Source organism: Ictalurus furcatus, chromosome 8 (assembly GCF_023375685.1).
Source record: "Ictalurus furcatus strain D&B chromosome 8, Billie_1.0, whole genome shotgun sequence".
In the NCBI taxonomy this organism is placed as follows: domain Eukaryota; kingdom Metazoa; phylum Chordata; class Actinopteri; order Siluriformes; family Ictaluridae; genus Ictalurus; species Ictalurus furcatus.
This window is the reverse complement of record NC_071262.1, coordinates 25,737,526-25,762,962: the sequence shown is the minus strand read 5'-3', so window position 1 is coordinate 25,762,962 and position 25,437 is coordinate 25,737,526. Positions and strand designations below refer to the sequence as shown.

Below are 25,437 nucleotides of genomic sequence, written 5' to 3'. Positions count from 1 at the left end.
TGTATGGCCGGTTTAATCATTTTGGACTTTTGCGGGCGATGACAGTTTAGTTTATTATGTTTAACATCAAGCTTTAAGCCAGGACTTCTACATGTGACTGTTAGTGTCTGTTGCACCACTGTTTATGTGACCATAATCTTAAACTACGAAACACACATTTTCTTAGCGTTCAGCAGTTTATCCATTGTTTGTAAGATTTTGTTGTGTTTAAGATTAAACTATTGATTTGTAATTTGTCTGTGTTTGTGTTGAGACATATGGGGAGTGTAAAATGGCACAATATGAGCTAATGATTTAAGCCAAGCCCATTTTTGCACAATTTAGTCAAACAGAAAGAGGAGGTCAGATCTGAAAGGATATATAGCAACTCAGCCTGGGAATTTAGCTTCCAGGAATCTCCTTTCTGGAGGTATGGGAGTGGCTTGAACCATCAGAGTTTACCTGGCTGTTAGCAGTGTCAAATACACAGAAACTAGGTAGAGAGAGAGAGAGAGAGAGAGAGCGAGAGCGCACACCAGGGAGAGAGAGAGAGCGCCAGGGAGAGAACCCGAGGGAAAGAAAGAACGAACCAATCAGAGGGAGAGAGAACCAGAAAATGATTCTGGCAATAATTCAATTAAGTGATCTAATACTATGAAAACTCTTTGGGCTTTATTCAGAGCCTGCAACTTAACTTCAGTTACTGAGGGAAAAAAAAGATTAATGAAACGATAGCTTCCACTGATACATGGTTTCCACCGTTATTGTTTGTCACCTTATAAAATAGCACCTGATCAGGCACCCCCTTTTTTTTTAACTAAAAGTACAGCACCAGGAAGACTGAAGATGACAGAAATGCTGTATCTACTGTGGAGAATCGCAGCAAGTGACTCAACAGGCTATGAACAGTTTCTATATATTTATGTATATATAAGTTGTATTGTGTATATATTGTAGTATGCAGTTTAAGTGATCTCTTTAATAATCAGATAATCATTGACATAAATATGCTCGAATTTGAATGTGTGAACAAAAATATTCAGTATAGTTTATTGTGTTTACATTTGTTTGTGCTAATGCTGTGCACAGTCACACACACATACACGCAGTAATCTTGAAGTGAACACGTGTTTTATTATGCATTTGTTGGTTCACAATGTTTTACGCTCCTGCTACACATCGCACCTGAGCTGCTCTCGACCAATCACCTCACAGGGGTGTGGCCTTGCTGACTTTGATGAGTATCTGTTGAGCACAGGTAGAGCACCACAGGAGGCATTGTTTAGCACCTAACAAGAAAGCATTTAGGACAGGATGGCTGTACAGTGTGTGTGTGTGTGTGGTACAGTAGTGAGTTACTGCTGTTAACAAGGAGTGTGTAAGGTGTGTGTGGTGGGAGGCTGAGTGGTCAGTGGTGTGTGTGTGGGGGGTAGAAGCTGCCCTGTTAATGCTGGATCCTACGGATGGACTGGATCTGAGGAGTCTGACTGTGGGAGCCCCAGTTCTTCCAGTGCTGGTAGTCTCCATTGTGCTTCTCACACTCCATGATGTACTGCCTGCCCCTGTAGCCTGGGAACTCGTAACACACAAAACTACACACACACACACACACACACACACACAAGCATTGAGTATGGAGAGAGAGTTACAGAGCTTAGTGCCTCCATTGAAAATGCATGGTAAAAATTGTAAGTTTGTTGTGTGTGTGTGTGTGTGTGTGTGTGTGTGTGTGTTCTGGGCTGGAACTTACGCGCCACACTGCACATGCATGGAGCCCACTCTTATGCCGCACCAGCCCATAGCCTGCAGAGAGGGGTAGTCATCACACAGCTCCGTACAACGACCCAGGAAATTTTCCTTCTCGTAGATCATCATGCGGCTGCTCTGGTGAGCCTGAGGACACAAAGGCAGAGTTTTACACACACACACACACACACACACACCCCTTATCAAAGCTCGTACCTGACAGAGGGGATCACTAAAAACCCAATTATAATCCAGTTATTATAGTTAATTGGTCTGTTTAACTTAAACGGGGTCATTTTTAAGGTACTCTCACCCTGGTTTTCTGTAGAAAGTTGTTCCTTTTCCTAATTTCAAGCTCAGTCTAACTGCACATTTAAATAAAACACCTAAACCTTCTGTTCATGTGATACAAAATGTTTGGAAATCAATGCAACTGATGGTTTTGTGGATGAAAAAGTTCAGGAACCAAATGGGATTTAACGGTATGTATTAATTAATGTGATCGTACATATTTGCCTGATATCATCAGTATTCGAGTTGTAAGGAATATACTCGTAAATAATGAATCTGTGATTAATTCATCAGGGCTCTGAGAGTGTTTTCTTTTTTTTATTTTTTCCTGTAATATGTAAATAGTTTAGGAGCCGTGACGTACAAACCCTACAGTAGAGGTACTAAAACTTGTTTCGCATATATTATGGATTAAAGGTGAGTACCAGGAGCTGTTTTACAGGTATGTCATCATTTAAAAACATACACAATCTGCATACACAATTTGCATGGGGGGGGCAAAAATGTTGACTCATATACTGTATATGCGACTGAAATAAAGCCATATAGAGTAAAGTAAAGATGTTATCAGACAGAGAACTAGACTAACTGAACTGATATCATATCATGTTAGGAGTGTAGATTTTGCTATTTGAATACCAGTAACAGTTTTGAAACATAAAGCAAAAGAATTTCTTGAATAATAATAATAATCTTTGCTATAACTTATTATTATTTTCGCATTTGTCTGTCTTTTATAAATTGTATGAGAGTGGGTATAGTGGTGTATCCAGACTTCTTGACACACATGCATGTAGCATATGGAGACAGAAATACTCACAGCACAGAAGATGGGCCTGAAGGACATAAATCTCTCGACGTGGTAGGCCAGGTTTCCGCAGTAGGAGTCCCAGTGAGGGTATTCGCCTCTCTCCAGGACAAACTGCTGTCCCTGGAAATCATGATGCTCATAACCCACCCAGCTGAGGAAAGCAAGAGCCAGTTCGTTAGTGCTCCAATACATCAATCTACACATACGTTATAATGGTGTCCCATATGTCTTACTACAGGCGATCAAGTAAATCATAATGTACTGAGCGCATGCAGACACACACTTACGCTCCACTCTCCACGCGGATGGAACGGATGTTGTCGAAGCCGCACTGCTGGATGTTGCAGCACTCTGAAGTGAACTCCTGACACTTGCCCTGGAAGTGCTCCTGCTCGAACACGGTCACCTGCAGGACCACCAGCACAAAGATCAGAGGTGTACACCTGCGTCTATGTGCCGTGCTTAGTTCTATTTGGTTATACTGACACTTCTTTTACCTTAAAGAATGGAGCCATGCCCATGCCAGAGTGCATCATGGGATACATGTTGGATCGTCTGAATCGGTACATCTTTATTCCTGAGGATAAAGCAGAGAAGGAAGCAATGGTCATGATGTTAAGGTTACGTTTCTGTGTATTTATTCTATCAGTACTCGTAGTACTGTAATGTAAATAAATAACAGGCTCCAAATGCTCAGAATGACAAATGATACACTCAGAAAAAGGGATTTCAACTGTTTCACGCCCAAGAATAAAACAACTTTTGTACCTTTCGTGTGTATGTTTTCCCTAGAAAGGTGTGTGTAGTGTAAAGCTTTAAAGATTTACAGTTCAATTAGGTACCTTTTAATCATTTTTAAAGGGACACTATATCTAAATTTTCCAAGTGAAAGATAAAGATAAAGGTACCACTCCAACAACAAGGAAATGTACGGAGGATGCATATGCAAAAGATCAAGTTTGTTAAAAGTTAGTGAATAGAAAGTTCTTCAATTAATTAATTAATTAATTAATTAATTAATTATAAAAAGCACTCTATTATTGAAACAACCTACGAGTTAAAGTGCAAAAATAGCAGAGAAACTGTGAAGTAGCTTCATACGGTTCAAAATTAATTGTAGTCGTTTATTATACGTGTGCTATAAAGGAAGTCACGTGACCAAAGCTATTGTTTGTTGTTGCACGTCCTGTTAATTTGATATGTTGTACATAAAGATTAACTTAGGTGTGTGAAGTTATTTGGCACTCTTACCGTTGTTTTTCAGTCACACCTCACGCCTGAACGCCTGACTCGCGTGGAGTTTTCGGAGCGCCTGGCGCACCGGTTTTATACAGAGCTCCGGGAGCGCGCGCAGGACCTCTGCTCAGTGATGTGTGTGCGTGCGCGGTCCCGCGGCGTGCGCGCACAGCCACAGCATTGCCACCAGCTCAGCACATTTACTATAGAAGTGTGCGCGTGCGTGTGTGGTTGCATTGGGTAGGAGCCCTTTAACATAGCATTATGAGTGAGGTGAATAGAAGAGAGGGTGTGTAAAAAAGCGGGCGCACAAAAGGACGTTCTCTCGGGTCAGCACTCCTGCCCAAGACACAAAGAGCTCCAAAGTAACACGGATTTAAAAATTAACAGTGCAGTGTACCGCCTGGTGTGTGTGTGTGTGTGTGTGTGTGTGTGTGTTTGGAGGTTTTAGGTAGGACAGAGATGAAAAGTGAACTGATGGTTCGGCTGAAGCAAGTGTATACGGATACAGGTATCAATCGAGAGAGAACTGATAGACATGGCTCATACATGTCTGGTCATATATTCTACTCAGTCAAAAACAGAAAATTTGACGATACAGAACTCTCCAAGAAAAAAAGGTTCGATTTAGAACCGTTTGGCCTATGGGTTCTCCGGATATCCCTCTTGGTGAACCTGCAGAGGTTCTGTACAAAGAGTGTTTCCCAATCTCTAGCTTAACTAGAACCATTGTAGGAATCTAAGCAACCTTAACTATATATACAAAGGACCTTTTGGAAGAACACTTGAAGAACCCCTTTTCTAAACAAGCTGGACACCTAGGGAATGATTTCACTCCCACACCTATTCTATTCCCACACCTATATACTATTTCTTAGGACTTCTCCGACTGTATGTCGATGTAATGTATAAAGCGTACTTTCAGAAAGCAGGATACTAAACTGTCCCTTGTCACTGAGGTATTATCAAGGGTACACCGTTTGTACCTTAAGTATGTAGCTTTTATCTAGAACAGTGCATGTAGTGTACCTTTTTAAAGCTTTACTCTAAAACTAGTTGATCTATGCAACTTTAATCAAAGGGAAACCTACAGTACATACAATGCAAGTACGAGTAATTGTATCTTAGGACATTTGCACTGTACCTTTATAGAAAATTAATATTTCTCTTACTCTGTTACATTTCCATGAAAATAAACCCTACGCTTGTGACTGTTTACATTTTCCTTTACACCTTACAGATACTCGTTACAAATCCCAAACATCATGACTCTTCTTTTTTTTTCTTTTATTCAATTACCAATCTAGTCAATCATTATTTAACTCTGTCCAATCCATCTAATCGAGTCAAAACCAGTTTGGACAGATACCAACCAATCAGGGATTACTGAAGATCCATTTTCTGTACCGCTTGTCCTATACATGGTCACAGGGAACCTGGAGCCTGTCCCAGGGAACGCGGGGCACAAGGCGGGAGACACCCTGGACGGGGTGAAAACCCATCGCAGGGCTCAATCACGTACACATTCACACACTACTGACAATTTGGAAATCAATGCCAATCAGTGCACCTTGGGACTAAGGGAGGAAACCGGAGTCCCGGAGTAATCCCCAGAAGCACAGGGAAAATGTTCAAAGTGTGGAGGTGGGATTCGAACCCCCTAATATTCAAGATATTAAAGTTATTTTTATATTTTTTAAACGGTCTCCTAGAATAATACGTTAAAACGTAATTCGGAGTCATAGAAAGTCACGAAAAGGTACAAATGCTAGTCCTGCATCCTAAACCAAAGTTACCTTTATATACTGTATAACCTTTATATTATTTATACAAATAGTTGGGCAGATTGATAGGAGCAAAGTTTTTATGTGGGAGCATTTCAGTCATAAATTAAATCTGAATAATAATAATAATAATAATAATAATAATAATACAGAATTTTCTTGCCATATTAATCAATGAACAACTGTTAAATATGTTAAACTCTAAACAGAAGTACAGTATAATCCACAGTACTTACAGTGTAAGTTTTATTGTTTCACATCGCTTTTGATACTATTGACCATAATACTCTTTTAACTCGCTTGGAGTCTATGGTTGGCATCCAGGACCTGGCTTTGCAATGGTTTGCCTCTTATAAGACAGATAGGACTTTTTCAGTAAACTTCAGTAAATCTTGTGGTGTTCCTCTGGGTTCCATCTTGGGTCCTTTGTAGTGTTCCCTTTATATACTTCCCTGTGATGGGAAATATAATATGTCCTATAACTGCTATGCTGATGATACTCAATTATATTTGCCAGTTAGGTCAAATAGCAGCAGTCCTTTTGGGTCTCTTTTTAAATGTCTTCATGACATAAAATATTGGATGCCTAACAATTTTCTACTTTCTAAATGAAAGTAAAACTGTGAAGCCATTATTTTAGGCTCCCCCAATGTTTCCTCTGTTCTTAGGGCACAGTTAGGTCCTCTTTCCTTCTATACACATAAATATGTTTTAAATCTTGGAGTTATTTTTGACTCAAACTTACAGTTGGATAAACAAATTAGTGCTGTTGTTAATGGAAGCTTCTTTCATTTAAGGTCTATGAGAAAGTTAAAACAGTTTCTCTCTTCAAAAGACCTCGAAAGCATGATTCATGCTCTTATTACATCTCGGTTGGACTACTGTAATTCTCTGCATGTTGGCCTTCCTCAATCTGGCTAGATTTTTAACAGGGACTGAAAAGAGGGATCACACATCCCTTGTTTTGGCATCTCTTCATTGCATTCCTGTCAAGTTTCGAATCGATTTTAAAATTCTTCTTTACATATACAAAACTCTTTCTGGTCTTGCTCCACAGTACATTGCTGATAATCTTCACCCTTACTCTCCTACCAGAACACTAAGATCCTGTAATCAATGTCTTCTATCTGTCCCCCGTTGTCAAACAGAGACAAAGGGTGATCGAGCCTTTTCTGTTTTCTGTGATCGGTCACAAACTCTGGAACCGTCTCCCCTTTTATGTGAGGTCCGCTCCATCTTTAGCTATTTTTAAATCTTCTCTTAAAACTGATTTGTATTCTTTGTCTCATGATGCTATTTAATGTGATATTATATGATGTTTCGTACAACACTTTAAACGTCTTTAAACATGCTTTATAAATAAAAATTTGACTTGACTTGACTTGGCAGTGTCATTATATGTGCGTGTCATAAAACAGGTTTGTTCAAAGTTAGTGAAATTCATCATTAATTCCTGCATGTATGAATGTTAGTGTCATTTATTTATTTATTTATTTATTTTTGCATCTATCATAAAGACAGTGTGTTTATCCAAACTGTGGATTAAATCATGGTCAGACTCAAATGTGTGAAATCTTAACAAACAAAAAAAAATGAATACTTTCACTGTATATAATCGATCAGGAAATGTGAGGTTAATCTAATCTGTCTATGTTCATACATAATACATAGATACACATCAGTGACTGAGGTAGAATTTTTAGGGGTCGTCCATTACTTTCTATACATCTCTCTCTCTCTCTCTCTCTCTCTCTCTCTCTCTCTCTCTCTCTCTCTCTCACCCTAACTGTAGTGATGATGATGAGGGGTTTCTTTTTTGTGCGTATGTTTCGATTCTGTTGACTCCGCGACTTTCATTGTTTACTGTTAATCCTCACACACTCAGCGCCAGGGTATAAGAGCTGTGGCCCTGGCGTTACACACACACACACTCTCAGAGAGAGCTCAGGCACACGTACTGAACACACAGGTGAGACAGAACACACATGCACACACACACAAATACTCAAATTCAAATTCGGTGAAACATGGTATAGCTGTTAGATAGAAATTGAGGCCCGATCATTCATTTTTTCGAGTTGAATCCGGGCTTCATTTCCAATGTAAAGACTCTGTGTAGCCTACTTATTAAAATGGATTAGTATAATAATTACAGCTTTGGCGTATTTTATCTGTCATTGATTACACTTGATTTGCTGCCTGATGGATATCTTGCTAAATATCAGATTGCAATGTCTCTCTCTCTCTATCTCTCTAGGCATCATGTCTTCCAACAGCGATAAAAAGACCACCTCTCAGACCGACGGCAAGACTGGTCAGACCAAGAAGTCTGATATGGGCATGGGCATGATGGCCTACAAGGTAAAATCACCCACATACAGTCATACACATCATTTCTGAAAATACAGTGCACAGTCATCTTAATCCAACCTAACCGAACGCTCTGTATATGTGTATTAGATGTACGTGTTTGACCAGGAGAACTTCCAGGGCCGCATGATCGAGATCAACGCTGAGTGCATGAACGTGTGCGAGATGGGCATGGACAAGGTCCGCTCGCTCCGTGTGGAGTGTGGCCCGTAAGTCTGTTTCCAGCAAGCCGTCCGTTTATGTGCTGTACACGGTATTCGTGCGCATTTCTCTCACATGGGCTGTGTTTTTGTAGTTTTGTGGGTTGGGAGCAGATGAGCTTCTGCGGAGAAATGTACATCCTGGAGAAGGGCGACTACCCTCGCTGGGACTCCTGGAGCAACTGCCAGAAGAACGACTACCTGCTGTCTTTTAGACCTGTCAGAATGGTGTGAACACACACACACACACACACACACACACACACACACACACACACATACAAAACACCCTTCTTCCCTGTTTTAATCATTATAACTTTGCCTATGTATCTCTTATCTGTTCCTACTCAGGACCCTGAGAAGCACAAGATCTGCCTGTATGAGGTGGGCGACTACAAGGGTCGTAAGATGGAGATCATGGACGATGACGTGCCCAGTCTCTACTCCTACGGCTTCACCGACAGAGTAGGAAGCATCTTCGTTAGCTGTGGAAGGTAAGTATACACAAATCAGGCACATACTTAAAGGTAGGGTTTGTGACTTTTGTCATATTTGGATTCAGTTCAGATACAGTCTCTGCTTAGAGGAGAAACTCCATGTACAGTGTGGCAAAACAAATAATGTGGCCCACCAACATCCAACCAATCAGGACAAGGAGGTGTCTCGTCGCCTGTCAATCATTTGGCTTGTCAATTCAGAAATCCCTCGCACTTGCTTTCGGGTGTTCTAGCCTAGTCAGTGTGGTTTCGGGGAATCGATTTGGACAAAACACTAAGGTGTGGTGCCTGTTTGGGTTTTGAGTTTCAAAACAGTTCTGCCAAAATCACTGACTGCACCTTTAATGCGTTATATTTAAAGGTTTAAAGTGGATTTGATTGAACAAACTTTCTACATTTGTGATTAAATCGTTGTACATACAGCTGTTTATGTTTATGCCGGCCAATAGTAAACATACAGTATAGTCCTGAATGCATTCTTCTGTCTTTCAGCTGGGTGGGCTACCAATACCCTGGCTACCGTGGCAGCCAGTACCTGCTGGAGAAGGGCGACTATAGACACTTTAACGAGTATGGCGCTCGCTGCCCTCAGATGCAGTCCATTAGGCGCATCCGTGACATGCAGTGGCACCCACATGGCTGCTACACCATGGCCAGCAAGTGAGGGCTAGGCCAGGAGCGGAAGAGACAAAGCGGAGGAGAAGCAGAGGGCCGCCGGAGGAAGGAGAGGAAGAGAGACGTCTGAGGACACTATGACCACCCCCTTGAAAAAATCTTTGGTGTACCGAGACGGTGTTTAGGAGTTAGAGACTCTCAAGGTTACATTTTGCATCCCAGTGGAGCTTTTTAAGCTCCTGAGCTTCCTGAATAACACATAAGCCTTTCCTCCTCCACTCAGTTCCTCTCCTCTCTTTCGCTCATGCGCCATGACTTTTGTTTTTCCTTCCATATTTTAGTTTTTATTACCTCTTCCCTGCCCTACCCTTTCAGGAGGATGGACTGCAAAAAGGGAGAGAAGAAGAGATCTTTAATCATCTCCCTTTATGAAATGTACAGAATCCTGGTCACCTTTTCAATAAAAATCAAATGATCAATACTAATTGTTTTTCCTATTGTGAATTTCTTACTCCCATATCAAAAGGCATATTAGACATACTGGACCTTCCAAATGACTTAATACTGCACATATAGTGCACTAATTGTTACTTATATTTAATGTATAATGAACATAGTGCACTTGTGCATGAACTGATAAAATGTGAGGTTAGGTACTATGAAGAACAACCCCAATTCAGAAAAAAAAAGTTGTGACAGTATGGAAAAAAAGAAAAAAAAAAGTAATTTGAAAATTCAATTCACCCTGTACTATATTGAAAACACATTAATAACACATTATTTGATGTTTTACTTTGTGAGTTTAATTTATTTTTGAAAATATACACTCATTTCAAGTCTAATGACTGCAACACACTCCAATAAAAGTTGGGACAGTCGACTGTTTACCGCTGTGTAACATCAGCTTTTCTTTTAATAACACGTATTAAGCGTTTGAGCGCTGAGTGAAGACACCAGTTGGTTAGGTTTAGCAAGCAGAATTTTCTCCCATTCATCCATTCTACAGTTCCAGTTACATTTATATAGCGCTGTTCTAGACACTCAAAGCGCTTTACATCGTATGAGGGGAAATCTCCTCAACCACCACTAGTGTGTAGCGTCCACCTGGATGATGTGACGGCAGCCATAGTGCTCCAGAATGCCCACAACACACCAGCTATTAGTGGAGAGGAGAGAGTGATGTAGTCAATTCAGAGATGGGGATTATTAGTGGGCCATGATAGAGAAGGGCCAATGGGGGAATTTTATGCATATGCATTTCTTGTGCTAACAGAAATGAGCTCTTATATATATTAATAATTATTCAATTATTAATTAAAATTTAAATGTAGAAATTAGATTCTAAATTCATTTGGTGTGCCCGATTAGAACTTTTTGACACTCCTGCTCTACACATTGCAAATTTATAGCACTTGCCAAATTTCAATTATTCTTAAATAAATATATATATATAAACCCGAAAGTGAACAGTGTTTTTAACCTGAGAGCGTGAGTAGGGGGTCAGAACTTTTATAACTGTCCTCAATGTGATCTTTTTTTTCCATCATCTAAACTGAAACCATCCAAATAACTACATTAATTAGTAAATCACAGTAAATTACTTTATTAAATATTTCCTTCAACATACAGATCAACTGAAAAAATAAATCTGATTATTATTTAATTACATTAAAAAAAACAACAAACAAACAAACAAACAAAAACAGTCGTAGCTATGTTATCCCAGCTCTATATAACAGATTATTTATGGTAGATCCTCTGTGATGAACCGTCAGCGTGACATCATCCTCACAAACTCTAAAGGGAAAAGAAAGAAAACAAAAACAGCTAGTGACAGAGAAAGGTGACGTTAAAGGTGCTCTTCACACCCACATGAACATCACAGATGACACCTGATCAAATAATAAAGCAAATAGGAAATCATCCACAATTAAGGCCTGGGATATAGGGAATTACTTATATAGATATATAAAATATATATATATAAGTATATAAGGAAAATTAGGGAATCATGCAATTAAAGCATGGAAATTAAGGAATCATGCATGTTAATTGAAGAAAACAGGACATTATGAACATTAAAGCACAGGAAACAGGATGTAGTTCATATTTAAAGCAGGAAAAACAGGAACTGCAGTAAAACACATTAACTCTTTCATGCATACATTATTTACATGCATATCCAGATTCTTTAGATATTGTCTTTCTTTTTTTTAACTTAAAATTGCATGAAATATGAATTTTGATTCTGTCTAAATATCAAATATTAAAAAGTAAATAGATTGTCCATGAGACTACATAAAGAGTATGCCTGAAATAATAATAATAAATCTTATATTATAATTTCCAAACTTTCTAACAATCTCTTCTAAAATATCTAAAACAGGAAATCATAAACATTAATGCACAGGAAACGGGAAATCATGCACATTAAAACACACACACACACACACACACACACAAAAACAGGAAATTATGCACATTGAAGCATGGAAAATAAGAAATGATTCATATTAAAGCACGGACACAGGAAGTAACGCACAGTAAAACATGAAAAGCAGGAAGTCATGCACATTAAAGCATGGAAAATAGGAAATAGTGCACATTAAAAGAATGTACACGTAAAAGAAGTCATGTCTCTTAAATCAGGGGAAACTGGACATTGTGGGGAAACAGGAAATCGTGTGTGTTACAAAGGGGAAACAGGAAATCATACAGTATTTGTTCGAACAGGGGAAAACCTTAACTTATGAGTCAATTATAAGTAAATTACAGGTTAAAGTAGAGAAAAGAGAAAATATTATAGCAGGAAATGATCAGTGAGTCCCCAGTAATGCATTTGCTGTATAAGCAATGCATTCTTTTTGCTTATGCATTTATTCAATTAATTGTTTTCTTCTCTGTTTAATGTACTCACTACATTTCACTTATATACTACTTATATATTTCTATTCTTATTTTTGTACTAGATTTCCTCCACGGTGGTGTTTGAACTGCTGTAGCAATGCAATTCTCGAATCAGTAATAAACAGTATGTCTATTTTTAAGACGATATTCTGTCCTTTTTCTTGTCTTTTGTTTCCTGACCTTCAAAGTCCACTTGGCCATCTCCATTGAGGTCCCCGTCCTGGATGATCGCGTCGATGTCTCGCGGGGTCAGCTGCTCGCCCATGAGTTTCTTCATGGCCTCCCTCAGCTCGCTAAGGCTGATCTGCCCATCGCCATTCGAGTCAAACTGTGTAGCAAAATGTCAACACATAAGTAATCTCATCTATAAGTAATCTCATCTCAGAGCGAGACTTCGTCTGAAAGTAAACGATGTTGCACTTGAGAATGTTGAGCAAAAGCTGATCAGGAGATATTCGAGAAATATGACCCAAGCTTATTGATTATTTTTTAAAAAAGCCCACGACAATAGTGCACGCCTTGCTAATGTTTATTTTATTAGCATGATAGCTCATCAAGAATTAAATTGTGCACAAAGCACTAATAAAGCTCTGATTGGAGGCTAGACACCTTTTCCATGACGTCAATCACATAGATTATAGCAACTATGCTAAGCATTTGTCTTTTTGTTGTTGTTGTTGTTGTTGTTGTTGTTTCCACTGCATTGTGCACTATTTAATTTCATTTCTGGATATTTGCCATGTGTGTGTTATTTTAGCGGACCTAGAAGTTTACAACTTATATGTTTGCTGACAATTTCCATATAAGAGGAATACTCTAGTCATGGCTTCAGGGACAAACATTTCGAGCCATCTCCCTGGACTGAGAAAAGAACAGAAAACTTTATCACGTCAAACTCACTCATTATGGTTGTGTAAAGGTGGATTATGCAAATCGTGTGTTTTTGTAACTTCACCTTTAAATCTGTATAGTTTGTCTTTTCATAGATGGGACCAAATTGTGTCCTGATCACACGCGTATACCACAAAAACATCAAGCGTAAGTGACTGGAATTGCTTTTTACTGTATTGCATCATCACTGGAAAAATGTACACCAAATCAGCTTTGGTGAGACTTGTACGTTTAGTTGAAGTTTTGAATTTTATATTTGAATCATTCACTTACAGAATTCAACAACTGCCCGTAGACGTCCACTGTAAGTACATTTTAAATAAATAGGCATTCCAGTATTTTCTCAGTACAGGGAAATGCACACACACTACAGGTGCAGAGGATAGAGATCAGGCTGGAATTTACTAGAGAATTCCTTTAAAGTGATTCATTCTCATTCATCATCTGGAGTCCACTGCACTACCGCACTACATTACATGTATCGAGGTCTATTCAGCTCATAAGTGAATTGTGAAAGCTGTATTTAGAGGTGTTAGAGAAGGTGTCAAGTTTAGTGTTCATGTGCAGTGTGACAAGAGTATGATGTGTGTACAGGGACCTCTTTGAAGGCATTTTTTAATTCTTTGATTCCAATCATGTCTGCTGTCTCTGCGAGCATTTTAGGGCCCATCAGTTCCACAAACTCTTCAAAGTCGATTTTGCCCCCACCTGCATGACACACACACACACACACACACACACACACACACACACTAGCATTTACTTGTTAATCATTGTTCAAGAATAATTCTCCAATAATTCTCCAAATTAAGAATGCCTCATATACTACACCGATCAGCCATAACTTTAAAACCACTGACAGGTGAAAAGAATATCATTGATGATCTCACTACAGTAGCACCTGTCATTGTGATTTATTATGCAGCAAGTGAACAGTCAGTTCTCGAAGTTGATGTGTTGGAAGCAGGAAAAATGGGCAAACGTAAGGATCTGAGGGCCAAATAGTGATGGCACACAGTGCATCACATATCTTGTGTCACTTACCTGGGGAAGAAATGGCACCAGGATGCACTATGGGAAGAAGGCAAGTTGGTGGAGGCAGTGTGATGCTCTGGGTAATGTTTTGCTGGGAAACCTTGAGTCCTGGCATTCATGTGGATGTTACTTTAACATGTACCACCTACTATACCTAAACATTGTTGCAGATCAAGTACACCCCTTCATAGCAACATTATTCCCTTATGGCAGTGACCTCTTTTTGTTCAGGAATGGTGTGACGAATATGATCAAGAGACAAAGCCCTCCAAATTCCCCAGATCTCGATCCGATCAAGCATCTGTGGGATGTTCTGGACAAACAAGTCCGATCCTGGAGGCTCACATCTTGATGCCAGATACCACAGCACATCTATATAGTATACACCGATATAATGCTATACATAATATAACATCATTATATAGTACATAGTGCTTAAAAAAAACAGGGGCACCTAAAGGGCATTAGTTTTTTTCTACTATAGAAGCACCCTAGAGGGCATTTTATCTACTGTAGCGACACCATAGAGGGCACTTTCGTGGTTTCTTTTCAACTATGGGGGCACCTTAACCCCTGCCCCCCACCCTGAAATCCTCAAGTGGTAAAGTATATTAAATAACATCATTATCCTGTACATAATATAGCCTCATTATCTAGAAAATATATTTATGCATATACATGAGATAACAATTATGCGGAACAATTATATGTATTATAAGTACACAGTGGTATATATAGTGCATAATAGAACCTCATCATATAGTCCATAATAGTCTATATAGTAACATAATTATACAGTATATAATACGTAACGATTGGAGACATCACTCACCGATTTGCTGACTCAACTCGATGAGCTCCATCTCCGTCGGCATGTATCCCATAGTCCTCATGCACTCGCCAAGGTCCCTACAGTTGATGTAGCCTTTGTTCCTATCAAACTCTTTAAAAGCCTCCCGCAGCTCTACACACACACACACACACACACACACACACACACACACACACACACACACACACACACACACAGCAGGCTTAATTTGATGAACCGTGCTCTCTACCAACATTAAGACTTGTGCATGGTTTCTGTAAGTACCTTCTATCTCCTCCGGATGGAGATCCCTGTCCTGTTGCAGCGTGATATAAAAAGAAAATCGACACATTTACTACCTAAGATATAGACACTCTCCGTCCATCATCTCTTTTTCTCCTCCTTTCTCCCCCTCTCTCTTTCCCAGACTCATCATGTTGAGCATCCCACTACTAGAAAATTAAAAAAAATAAAAATATGCAAGAGATGAGTGAGCAAAAACTGACGAGGGAAAAAAGAGGAGTGAACATGAGCATGTGGAACATGAGCATGAGAATCCTTACATAGGCAGCATACATTAGTATGTGATTCAACACAATGACTAGATTACTGCATGGCAACAGATCTCAGATAAAGAGATTTAAAAGGTTTAGCTTGAGGAAGACCCTACAAAACAAACACAAAATCATATTGTCCATACTGTTAACATAATGGCTGAGGCTGCTCACTTTAGTGCACGTAGAGAAAATCCCAGCAGCGATGCTTTATTCCATTTACAATGTTATTGGTAATACTAATACTACTCTCAGGGGATTATTCTGGATGGACCCTCCAACCCACCTTCTGTAGCTAATCCTCTCGAGTCTCATTCATTTTCCTCAATCCAGCATTAGATCTGAACCTTTCTTTTACTCTGTTGTCATTTTACATGCCATCGCTTTGAGAGGTCCGCTGTTTCTTTTTGTGATCAGCAGAAAATGGTCTTGGTTCGCTCAAAAGAAATCAAATATTGTCCTCTTATGATTTTCTTAAGGTTATTAAGGTTGCCATGATATAATATAAAATTGTTTTTCACGGGGGGGGGGGGGGGGGGGGGGTCACAATGTATGTCCTGTATATCATAAAATACTGTTCTCTTGTATTAAGTGATCATTAGTGATGAGTATTTTTGAGAATGTTGTTGATTGGTTGTTAGGTGTCAGGTATAAAGCGAGGTATAAATTTATAAAAAAAATAACAAAGGAATCATTCCATGTCAAATCAGCCGAAATGTTCGTTGGATTTTCCTTTTTCATGTGCTTTGATAGTGAGACAGCGCCTTAAAGATATATAGTCTATGATTTTGACCAAATCTATGTTTATGTATGTATGTATATGTGTATATATGAGTGTGTATGTGTGTATCTGAGTGTGTATGTGTATATATGAGGGTGTATGTGTATATCTGAGTGTGTATGTGTGTATGAGTGTGTATATTTGTGTATCTGAGTGTGTATGTGTGTATATGAGTGTGCATGTGTGTATGAGTGTGTATATTTGTGTATCTGAGTGTGTACGTGTATATATGAGTGTGTATGCGTGTATATGTGTATCTGTGTGTAGGACTAGGGGGCAGGCTGGCCTTCATAGTGTACAGTAGTGTCCCAACTCATACCTTTGAATTTCAGGCCAGCATTAGACCAGAACCCAAAACAATCTCTTCTTACACCATAGCAGATCATTGTTATCAAAATAAATATGCTCATGAGCCAAATCGTTCGCGTAAACCCGTAGACATAAACAAGTCCTGGGCCACATCCTTTCGCATGTATGAAGATGAATGAAGATGAGGGCATGACAGAAGCTTCCAATATGGTTTCATCCACATGATGATGCAAATGGCAGAGGTGGGGTTTTTGTTAATATGCTGATGATAAGATCAGATTTCTGCATACATACGAGCTGAGCCTGAGAGAAGCCCTGCCTGAGGAAGATGCACGCAGGTCCGACGATGTTGTGCAGCATAGTGCAGTTTTGGACCAGTGCATTCAGAGGCTGTTTAAACTCAGAGATTACCTCCTTCTCCCCATCGGACACGTCAGGTGGGCGGGGTCCAGGTGACACTGACCCCGCCCCATTGGTGAATCCATTACTTTCAGGCACACTCTAATGGTGTGGGCCAGATATCAGTTAAGACAAAGAAAGTCATTCGTTCCGGATATGTCTTTAAACAAACATCCGAGTACAGCGTGTGTTAAAATGACAATAATTACAAATTAACAGGAACTTTTAATTTTTTTCAACATGGCATTATAATTGATCAGACAATATAGTCACATACAATATAGTATCATGTTCCTGAATTGCATTGTTATAGGCACATTGACACAGAACTGCATTAAAACTTAAACACGCACCTTACCTTTTTTATTTTGTGTTTCACTGGACTGGTGCAGTTTCCCATTAGTCCTCAGAGATCCGATAATCTTTCCTGCGTTATCCCTTTCTCTCGTTTTACTTTCTTTCTTCCTCTTCTTTTCTTTCTGTGTAACGACTTTACACAACGGGTGCAGTGTTCACATTGTACACGCTACAAAAAGTCCTCGTTCCACCTTCTCAGTTTAATTAATTACTCTCGTCTCATCTTATCTCATTGCATCGACTGTCCTGGGCACGCTAAGTCCGACTGAGATAATGACGTGAGTAAGTCTCTACGTTGATTTCACTCACTTCTGAAAAACTCTCCAATTCGTGTCAAGCAAGCATTAACAGCCTTAACACAACCTGCGTTTATGCACTTCTTAACAATCTCTCATTTCACACCCTTTCCATGACTCTTCCTGCACCCGCTCATTCACGCCGGCCCTCTTACCACAGATTGCTGCCCCGTGCAAATGACTATTACAAACTGGATGATGAGAATAAGGGGGTGGGCAGAGTGAGTATTAGACAAAGAAAATGACCCTTTTTAATCCCACATTTCAGATTAAAGACGTACAGATGGACGGTGTAAGGAAATGAGAGAGTAAAGAAATAAGAACAAGGGAAGGAAAGTACAGCACAAGTGGGCAAGTCAGGGTTTGTAAGCACTGGTAGAGCTGACTTTACATGTTTGAGTGGTGTTTTGCTGTGTGTGTGTGTGTGTGTGTGTGTGTGCATGCTTTAATCCTAATCTAATCACTATGCAGGCGTGTATTGGACTTCATCTGCCACTCTTTGGCTTGTATTTTAGCTAAATCTAGCTTCTGTTACCAGGTTTTGCAAGTCAGCCTGGACTATAATCCACATTAATCCGCCTGCAGACTCACATACAAGTACACAAAAATGCTTACACGCACCCCGGTAATACTAAATGTCTCTCTAGAGCTCTATGACACATGCATTTGGTGCTCATTAACAGATTTTAACACTACGTAATGTGTGTTTTTAAGCAGTAAAATTAAGCAGGTGTGTGTGTGTGTGTGTGTGTGTGTGTGTACACATCTAGGTCTTATCAAATGAGGTCATTCTTGCTATGGGATTGCAGTCAACAAGTCAGCTTGCATTTCAGAGCCTGAGTAATTATGTGTTGTATCACATAGCACACTTTGTGTGTGTGTGTGTGTGTGTGTGTGTGTGTGTGTGTGTGTGTATGTGTGTGTGTGGATGTTTTATGGATGCTTCCAAGTGACATTAGATATTAGGTGAAGCAGAAGCACATATCCCTTTTACCTTTTAGGATTTGTTTCGATATTATCTTGTAAATGATCCATTACAATCAGTTATTTGTCCCACGGTAAGTTTGCAAACCAAACCAAACAAATTTAGAACTGTGGGTGTAATTAATTCGCTTACTTTGAAGAATATGCCATTGTTATTTGGCGAACTGGTGAAGCTGTTCTGATCAAGTTTTATCCCGTTTTTTCCAACACAAATTCCTCCATCTGAAAAGTAGTGCAATCTCTGAAAAGATGCATTCTATAGATTTGTAAATTCCAACGTGAAAACTTGAAGAAACCATTCTACAAAAATATATGAATTGAACGTGAATGTTCAAATGAAATTGCTAAATAGTAGAATGAGTATTATTTTGGATACTATGGTGCATTTGGGAACTTGGGTCAGGTACTGTACAGTTTGTACTTTACCTGCTTTACGAATTTAAAGGGGGAAACTGAGAGCGCACGGTGCCTTAGTGGCTTAGCACGTTTGCCTCGCACCTCCAGGGTTGGGGGTTTGATTCCCGCCTCCATCTTGTGTGGGAAAATGGATGGATGGACCTCAGAGAAAGAGTCAGTGTGTCTTACTACTATACAACATATACAGACAGATGACAAAATAATGGACCAACATGTATGTGAGTAAGGTGTTGGGCCAGTATGAGAGTCCAGAACAGCTTCAATAATCCCCGGGTATGGATTCTACACATCTCTGAATCTGTCCTAGAGTGATGAACACTGTTCTTCTGAAAGATATTCCCTAAGTTGGTGTTTTGATCATGATGAAGGTGGAGAGTGCTGTCTAACACCCCAAAGGGTTGAGGTCTGGTCACTGTGAAGGCCATAGCATATGCTTGCCATGTGAATGGGGGCGGGGTCATCCTTAAAGAGACCACTCGCATCAGGATAGAAATGTTTCATCATAGGATAAAGCTGATCCATCGGGAGTACTTTGTACTGATTTGTAGCGATGCTCCACACTAAGGGGACAAGACATTCCCTATAACAGTATAACAGAGCCATCATTTTTTCCCCTTTAATATGTCAACACTATAAATATATTTAAATAGTCATGTTTTCTGTCCATTTTAGCTGAATTTTGGTCGATCAGATCTATAATTTTGGGGGGAAAAACCATGTAACTTGCCTCCAAAGACAATTCAATAATCATGAGGCTATAGTCTTTCCCAGGAAGGTGAGCATTTGCGATTGGGTGTCTTTCCTGTTCCCTTCTCTCCGGCGATAAGATGTCAGTACCAAGTGATTACAGCAAGATTATCCTTAGCAGAGGAACGCAATACCACAAAACAGGGGTCACCGACTCGAGAGTGAAGCTCAGGAAAACAGGCTACGTGTGTTATCTTGTATCTTATACCAGTCAATCACCTAGCCGTTTAACTGGAAGGGAATCTGCTTTGTGAGGAAGTACTCAGAAAGTCAGTTAAAGGCAGAGTAGTAGAGATTAATTAGGAGAACCTTTTTTGTGTCTGCGGCACATGAGCGTTGTTGAAGTATATAACATTAACATGACCCGCTTTTGCATAGACATTACTGTATCCGTGTAGTCTCCTGCTGTTGTACCCAATGCTTCTCAAGTTTCAAAGTGTTGTGCATTCTGGGATGCTTTTCTGCTCACCGGGGTTGTAAAGAGTGCTTTTTGCATTACCACAGTCTTAACACATGTTTTTTGTTTTTCGCACCATTTTGTTTAAACTGTGTAGACTGATTTAGGCGATGAGGAGTTTCTGAAATACTCAAACCCACCTATCTAGAACCACCAACCGCTGTTGATTGTGCAAAGTCAGTGAGATAAAAAAAAAAATTCTCCGTTTAGATGTTTCATGTGGACATAAACCGAAGCTCTTGACCTGTATCTGCATGATTTTACGCATTGTGCTACTGACTCCCTGATTGGATAATTGCATGAACAAGCAATGTGTAAAGGGGTTCCTATTAAAGTGGCTGAGCTTGGTAGCCAGGTTTGAAGGTTGGGTTTCACCCTTGATTCTCTGCTTAAATATTATTTACTATATGAATGTTTATTAAAATAAATAAATCACACCTAACTACAAACCCAGTACATTTGTAGCTGAATGAAAATAGAATGATCGAAATAGAATTATTTAGAAAATAATCCGGTTAGTCACAAAAAAGGAAGTCCTTGTTGTTTTGTTTTTCTACGCAGCCACGGCTGCTAATAAGTTATAGCGTAACACATGCATGTAAACCTCTGGAAGAGGAGAAATATCACTGAAAAGATAGAGTATCTGACAAGATGTTAAATTATTCAGTAGAGCAATGACTCAGAGGGACAAAGAGCTTGGCCACAAAGGACCTGCTAATGAACGAGTGCAAACAGAATTTAGGACAGTCTTGCATGTTTTATGGAAATTATGCTCTGTGTCCTTTAAAATGCTGAGTATAAAATATCCCATTTATATGTACTTGTGAGTATTTCAGTGAACAGTAAACTTAGGTAAATGTTTATAGTCTATAGACAAATAGGACACTGCGTGATCGCTCGTAAACTCAAGTAATCGTCTTGTCTGATTTAGCACTTATTGAGGAACTAAACTGAGCAACCAAAACGCTCAGGCAGATATGCCCTTGAGTAAATTCTAGTGTGTGTGTGTGTGTGTGTGTGAATACGTATATACATTATGCATTCTTACTTGGCCAAACATTGACTTCACAATGGGTGTTAGGTCAGTTTTCTCTTTCCCTTGCTGTTGCTTTGTCTCAGCTACCACCTCTACATCCACCTCTTCATCCCCATCTCCTGTTCTTTCATGTGGTGCAGACAGACTCTGTCTCCGTCCCCCGTTAGATTTAGATGTGTTGCTGACGGTCTCACCATTTTCAAGCTGCTTCTTCTGTTTCTCCACCGTCTTCTTAATGGCAGCTTGGACCTACGACCATCAGGAAGACAGTATAATATCATGTAGCAGAGGCCAGGGATGGGGCATGCACACACTTGGTCTATGTTCACATATGTGATACTTTTTTAAAGTAGCCGATCCTGTAGTAATGAATATTGACACTGTGCACAGGATGGGTCAGTTGTAACACCACTAGAGTTTGTTGGAAGATCAGCAGCTTCTTTAAAAGCACCCAAATTTGGTTAAAAACAAAGCTTCCAACTTTTGATCATGTTAAAAAGTGCACTCTTAGTTAATATATGACCTTGGAATTGGCAAAATACAAGTCATCAGAACTGGTTAACATACAAGTGCAGTCAGTACTGGCACAACATGGGCACTCATTAGTGGTAAAACACCAGCGCTGTCTGAAACCGAAGCTGACACTTCTGGAAAACATGAGCCTTAGGGATTGGTAGTATTTCAAACAGATAGAACTTGAGATCTTCGAATTGGCATAATATGAGTACCCCATGTTGGTAGAACATGAGATCACCAAATTAGCACAACCTGACCACCCAGTGTTGGTAGAATTTGAGATCTCCAAATTAACATGAGTACCCAGTGTCAGAAAATGAGATCTCTGCATCAGCTTGATATGACTCCCCAATGCTGATGAGATATCCAGAATGACAAAACATGGGGACCTAATATTGGCAGAATTTGAGATCTTTGGATTAACATGAGTACTCGATGTTGGTAGAAATTGAGATCTCCGGGTTGGTTTGAGATGTCTACCCAGTGTTAGAAGAGCATGAGATATCCAGTTTAGGAGAACACGTGTACCCAACAGAACTTGAGATCTGTAAATTAACATGAGTACCCAGTGTTGACAGAACTTGAGATCTCTTCATTAACACAAATACCAAGTGTTGGTAGAACGAGATCCCCAAATTAGCGCAACATGACCAACCAGTGTTGGTAGAACTTGAGATCTCCAAATTAACATGAGCACCCTTTACCCAGAAATTCAGATCTTTGAATCAGCTAGATATGAAAACCATGTTGGTAAAGCACAAGATATGTGGTTTGGCATAACTTAAAATTGCTAGTGTTGATAGAACCTGAGATCTTCGAATTAAAGATTTCCACATTAACATGACTACCCAATGTGGTCAGAAATTTAGATCTCTGGATCGGCTCAATATGAGCACTCAGACATAGTAAAAATTCGAATCTCTTGATCGGATCCCAGTGTTGGTAGAACATCAGACCTCTAGAATGGCTCAATTCAAACACTATGAGTGCCAAGTGTTGGTAGACTGTAAGATTTCTGAATTGGCTCAAACTGAATACCGAGTGTTGTGTAGTATAGGATTTCCAGACTTGCATAACATGATTACCCAGTGTTGGTCGAAGTCAAGATCTCTGGACAGGCTCAAAGTGAGTACCTAGTGTTTGTAAAATGAGAGACCTCTGGAGCCATGCATGCCCAATATTGGTAGACTGTAAGATCTTTGAATTGGCTCTGAATAATCCAGCGTTTAACAGAACTCAAGATCTCATGTCCGGTCAACTGAGCTCTAGGTAATGACTATACAGGAGCCTTGGGTTTTAATAGAACATGAGCCTGCAGTCCTGGATATATCAGCTTGCTGCTCATACTGTTGATTCAAAACAGGCCAGGAAGCTTAAGCCACTGCGTATTTGGTTTAACTAAAGTCTCAGCAATTAATATAGATCAATAAATCACCTGGTGAAAAATAGATTTACTTTAATTGGGAATACGTTTCAGTTCATTTTTTATTTATTTATTTATTTATTTATTTATTTATTTATTTATTTATTTATTTATTTTTACAAATCTTACATCCTTAAGCTTGACGAACTACAAACATCAGTAACTTTACAATAACATAGTGGAATCTTTTGTTTGGAAGGAAGACATTTCATTTCATGACACGAGTAACGCTTTTAATAGCCAGTAAATCATTAATCATTAATCATCATAAAAATGTTTTGATATTTTGAGGCGAATTCTAATACACATCAGCTTAATAAAAAAAAAGCACCAAATATGAGTGAAATTCTTGACAGATTATTAACCTAATTATCACTCACCATGATAAAATATGATGATGAAATAAACACAATAATTAATTCATGTAACCATGTCCAACCATACTCCTGCATCAAATTCACACCATAAAACTCCCAAAAGCTGTACATTATAGTAGAAACACTTATCTGAGATATCTTTAGAAAACAGAAGAAACATTATAAGCGTGCATTTTTGTAGGTTTTAAACCTATAGACATGTCCACACACCTGTTTCGGTGTTCTCCCCGGTGCAGCGCTCATCCCGCCACCACTGCCTCCCCCTCCCTGTCCGTCTCGAATGAGCATGAACATCACCGCAACGCTCTCTCCCCCTCTCTCTCTCTCTCTCTCTCTCTCTCTCTCTGTAATCTAACACCTGTCCTGCCCTTCCCAGTTTGTCTCTATCTGAAGAGTTTTCACTGAAGCTGCTGTCTTTCTATTTTGATTTTATTTACTCTCCAATATTCTTGTTAGACATGAAATGAAAATAGTTTCAGATGGCTTTTAGTGTGTCAGAACTGCACTTGCTTTTTCCCCCACACTATCTTCCTTTGCCACATTTCTACTGCCTTTCATCTCTTTATGATGCTCTATATTTAAATCTAGTCTCTGATTTTCTTCAATCTGCTAACATTCTGTCCAGCTCTCTCGCTCTCGCTCTCTCTCTCACTCTCTCTGTCTCTATCTCTTTCTCTCTGTTCCTTGCACTCTGTCCAAGTGTGGGTGTTTTATGCTTTAGGGCTGAAGGATACAGTGTCTGTTCCTCAGCATATGTACCTCTTCCTGGTGAAATTCTATCCATCAGATACCCCCTTCTCACTTTCCTTATCTTACACACTCCATCTTTCCCTTCGTCAGTCATAGGGATGGAGTGTTTTGTTTGTTTGACGTATGGTATTCTGTGACCTTCATGCCAGGTGAGACAAGAAGTATTGCTGCATCAGTGAATGTAATAAAGTGTGACCTGTAGCTTTGTGCACTCTCATATATTGTTGTGTGCTAGCTCAAATTTCAATGCTTCATGCTTGTTCATGTCTCCTTTTGGGTGAGAATTGGATCTGCTCTCTGTGTGTAGCCTACGTTTAATTATTTGAGGAATTAATTCAACAACAGAAAGTGTCTCATGCTTTTTCTGACCCTTATTTAACTGCATGTTTTTGGAATGGTAGCCTTTCTTGTTGTTTTGCTGTTGATGTACTACTGATTAGCAGTGCAGTAATTACTCATTAGACTCTATTGACCTTGGATGTGAGAGCCTAATTAAGAACAAACGCTGCCTTTTTTTTGCCTTTTTCCTTTTGCCCTGGTACATGAACATTACAGCTCCGAGACATGGCGCATGGAAAACTAATCTTTGAACAAATCTATTAACCGATTAACAAAACCATGTTTGAATTAATGCAGCACATGAATTTCGACCCCTTTTCATAAAGGGTGGATATGCAGGTGGATATGATGAGGAAGAAATACACTATACACTAAATGGATTATTCATAAGGAAAGTAGATGGGTTGTTGATCTTTTGAGAAGTGTTGGCAGATCATATTGGCAGTGATGTCTCAAAATCCATTCTCACATTCAAGGTTTATTGGTCACACACACAACCATACGCAGTACGAAGTGCAGAGA

General features: G+C 39.4%; 3 protein-coding genes across 4 annotated transcripts; 1 reads left to right on the top strand and 2 right to left on the bottom strand.

Moving 5' to 3' along the window:
* Positions 1-1,207: 1,207 nt before the first annotated feature.
* Positions 1,208-3,399, bottom strand: cryba1l1 (crystallin, beta A1, like 1). The gene is made up of 5 exons (XM_053630668.1): positions 3,325-3,399; positions 3,115-3,233; positions 2,837-2,978; positions 1,730-1,872; positions 1,208-1,571 (listed from the first exon to the last, which is right to left on the bottom strand). Exons 1-5 carry the CDS (start codon positions 3,394-3,396, stop codon positions 1,424-1,426), a joined length of 624 nt encoding a protein of 207 aa, XP_053486643.1. The 5' UTR covers positions 3,397-3,399; the 3' UTR covers positions 1,208-1,423.
* A 4,626-nt stretch (positions 3,400-8,025) lies between these two features.
* On the top strand, positions 8,026-9,578 carry crybb1l1 (crystallin, beta B1, like 1). The gene is made up of 5 exons (XM_053631760.1): positions 8,026-8,208; positions 8,308-8,426; positions 8,513-8,645; positions 8,769-8,911; positions 9,407-9,578. Exons 1-5 carry the CDS (start codon positions 8,050-8,052, stop codon positions 9,576-9,578), a joined length of 726 nt encoding a protein of 241 aa, XP_053487735.1. The 5' UTR covers positions 8,026-8,049.
* On the bottom strand, positions 9,282-24,338 carry cabp2b (calcium binding protein 2b). Of its 2 annotated transcripts, XM_053631759.1 has the most exons (7): positions 24,037-24,338; positions 21,523-21,759; positions 15,459-15,489; positions 15,195-15,326; positions 13,926-14,035; positions 12,617-12,764; positions 9,282-11,326 (listed from the first exon to the last, which is right to left on the bottom strand). In XM_053631759.1, the coding sequence occupies exons 1-7, from the start codon at positions 24,118-24,120 to the stop codon at positions 11,301-11,303; spliced, it is 768 nt and encodes a 255-aa protein (XP_053487734.1). In that variant the 5' UTR covers positions 24,121-24,338; the 3' UTR covers positions 9,282-11,300. The 2 variants fall into 2 exon arrangements, with proteins under 2 accessions (XP_053487734.1, XP_053487733.1); XM_053631758.1 differs by having other exon boundaries at positions 15,195-15,489.
* Positions 24,339-25,437: the final 1,099 nt, after the last annotated feature.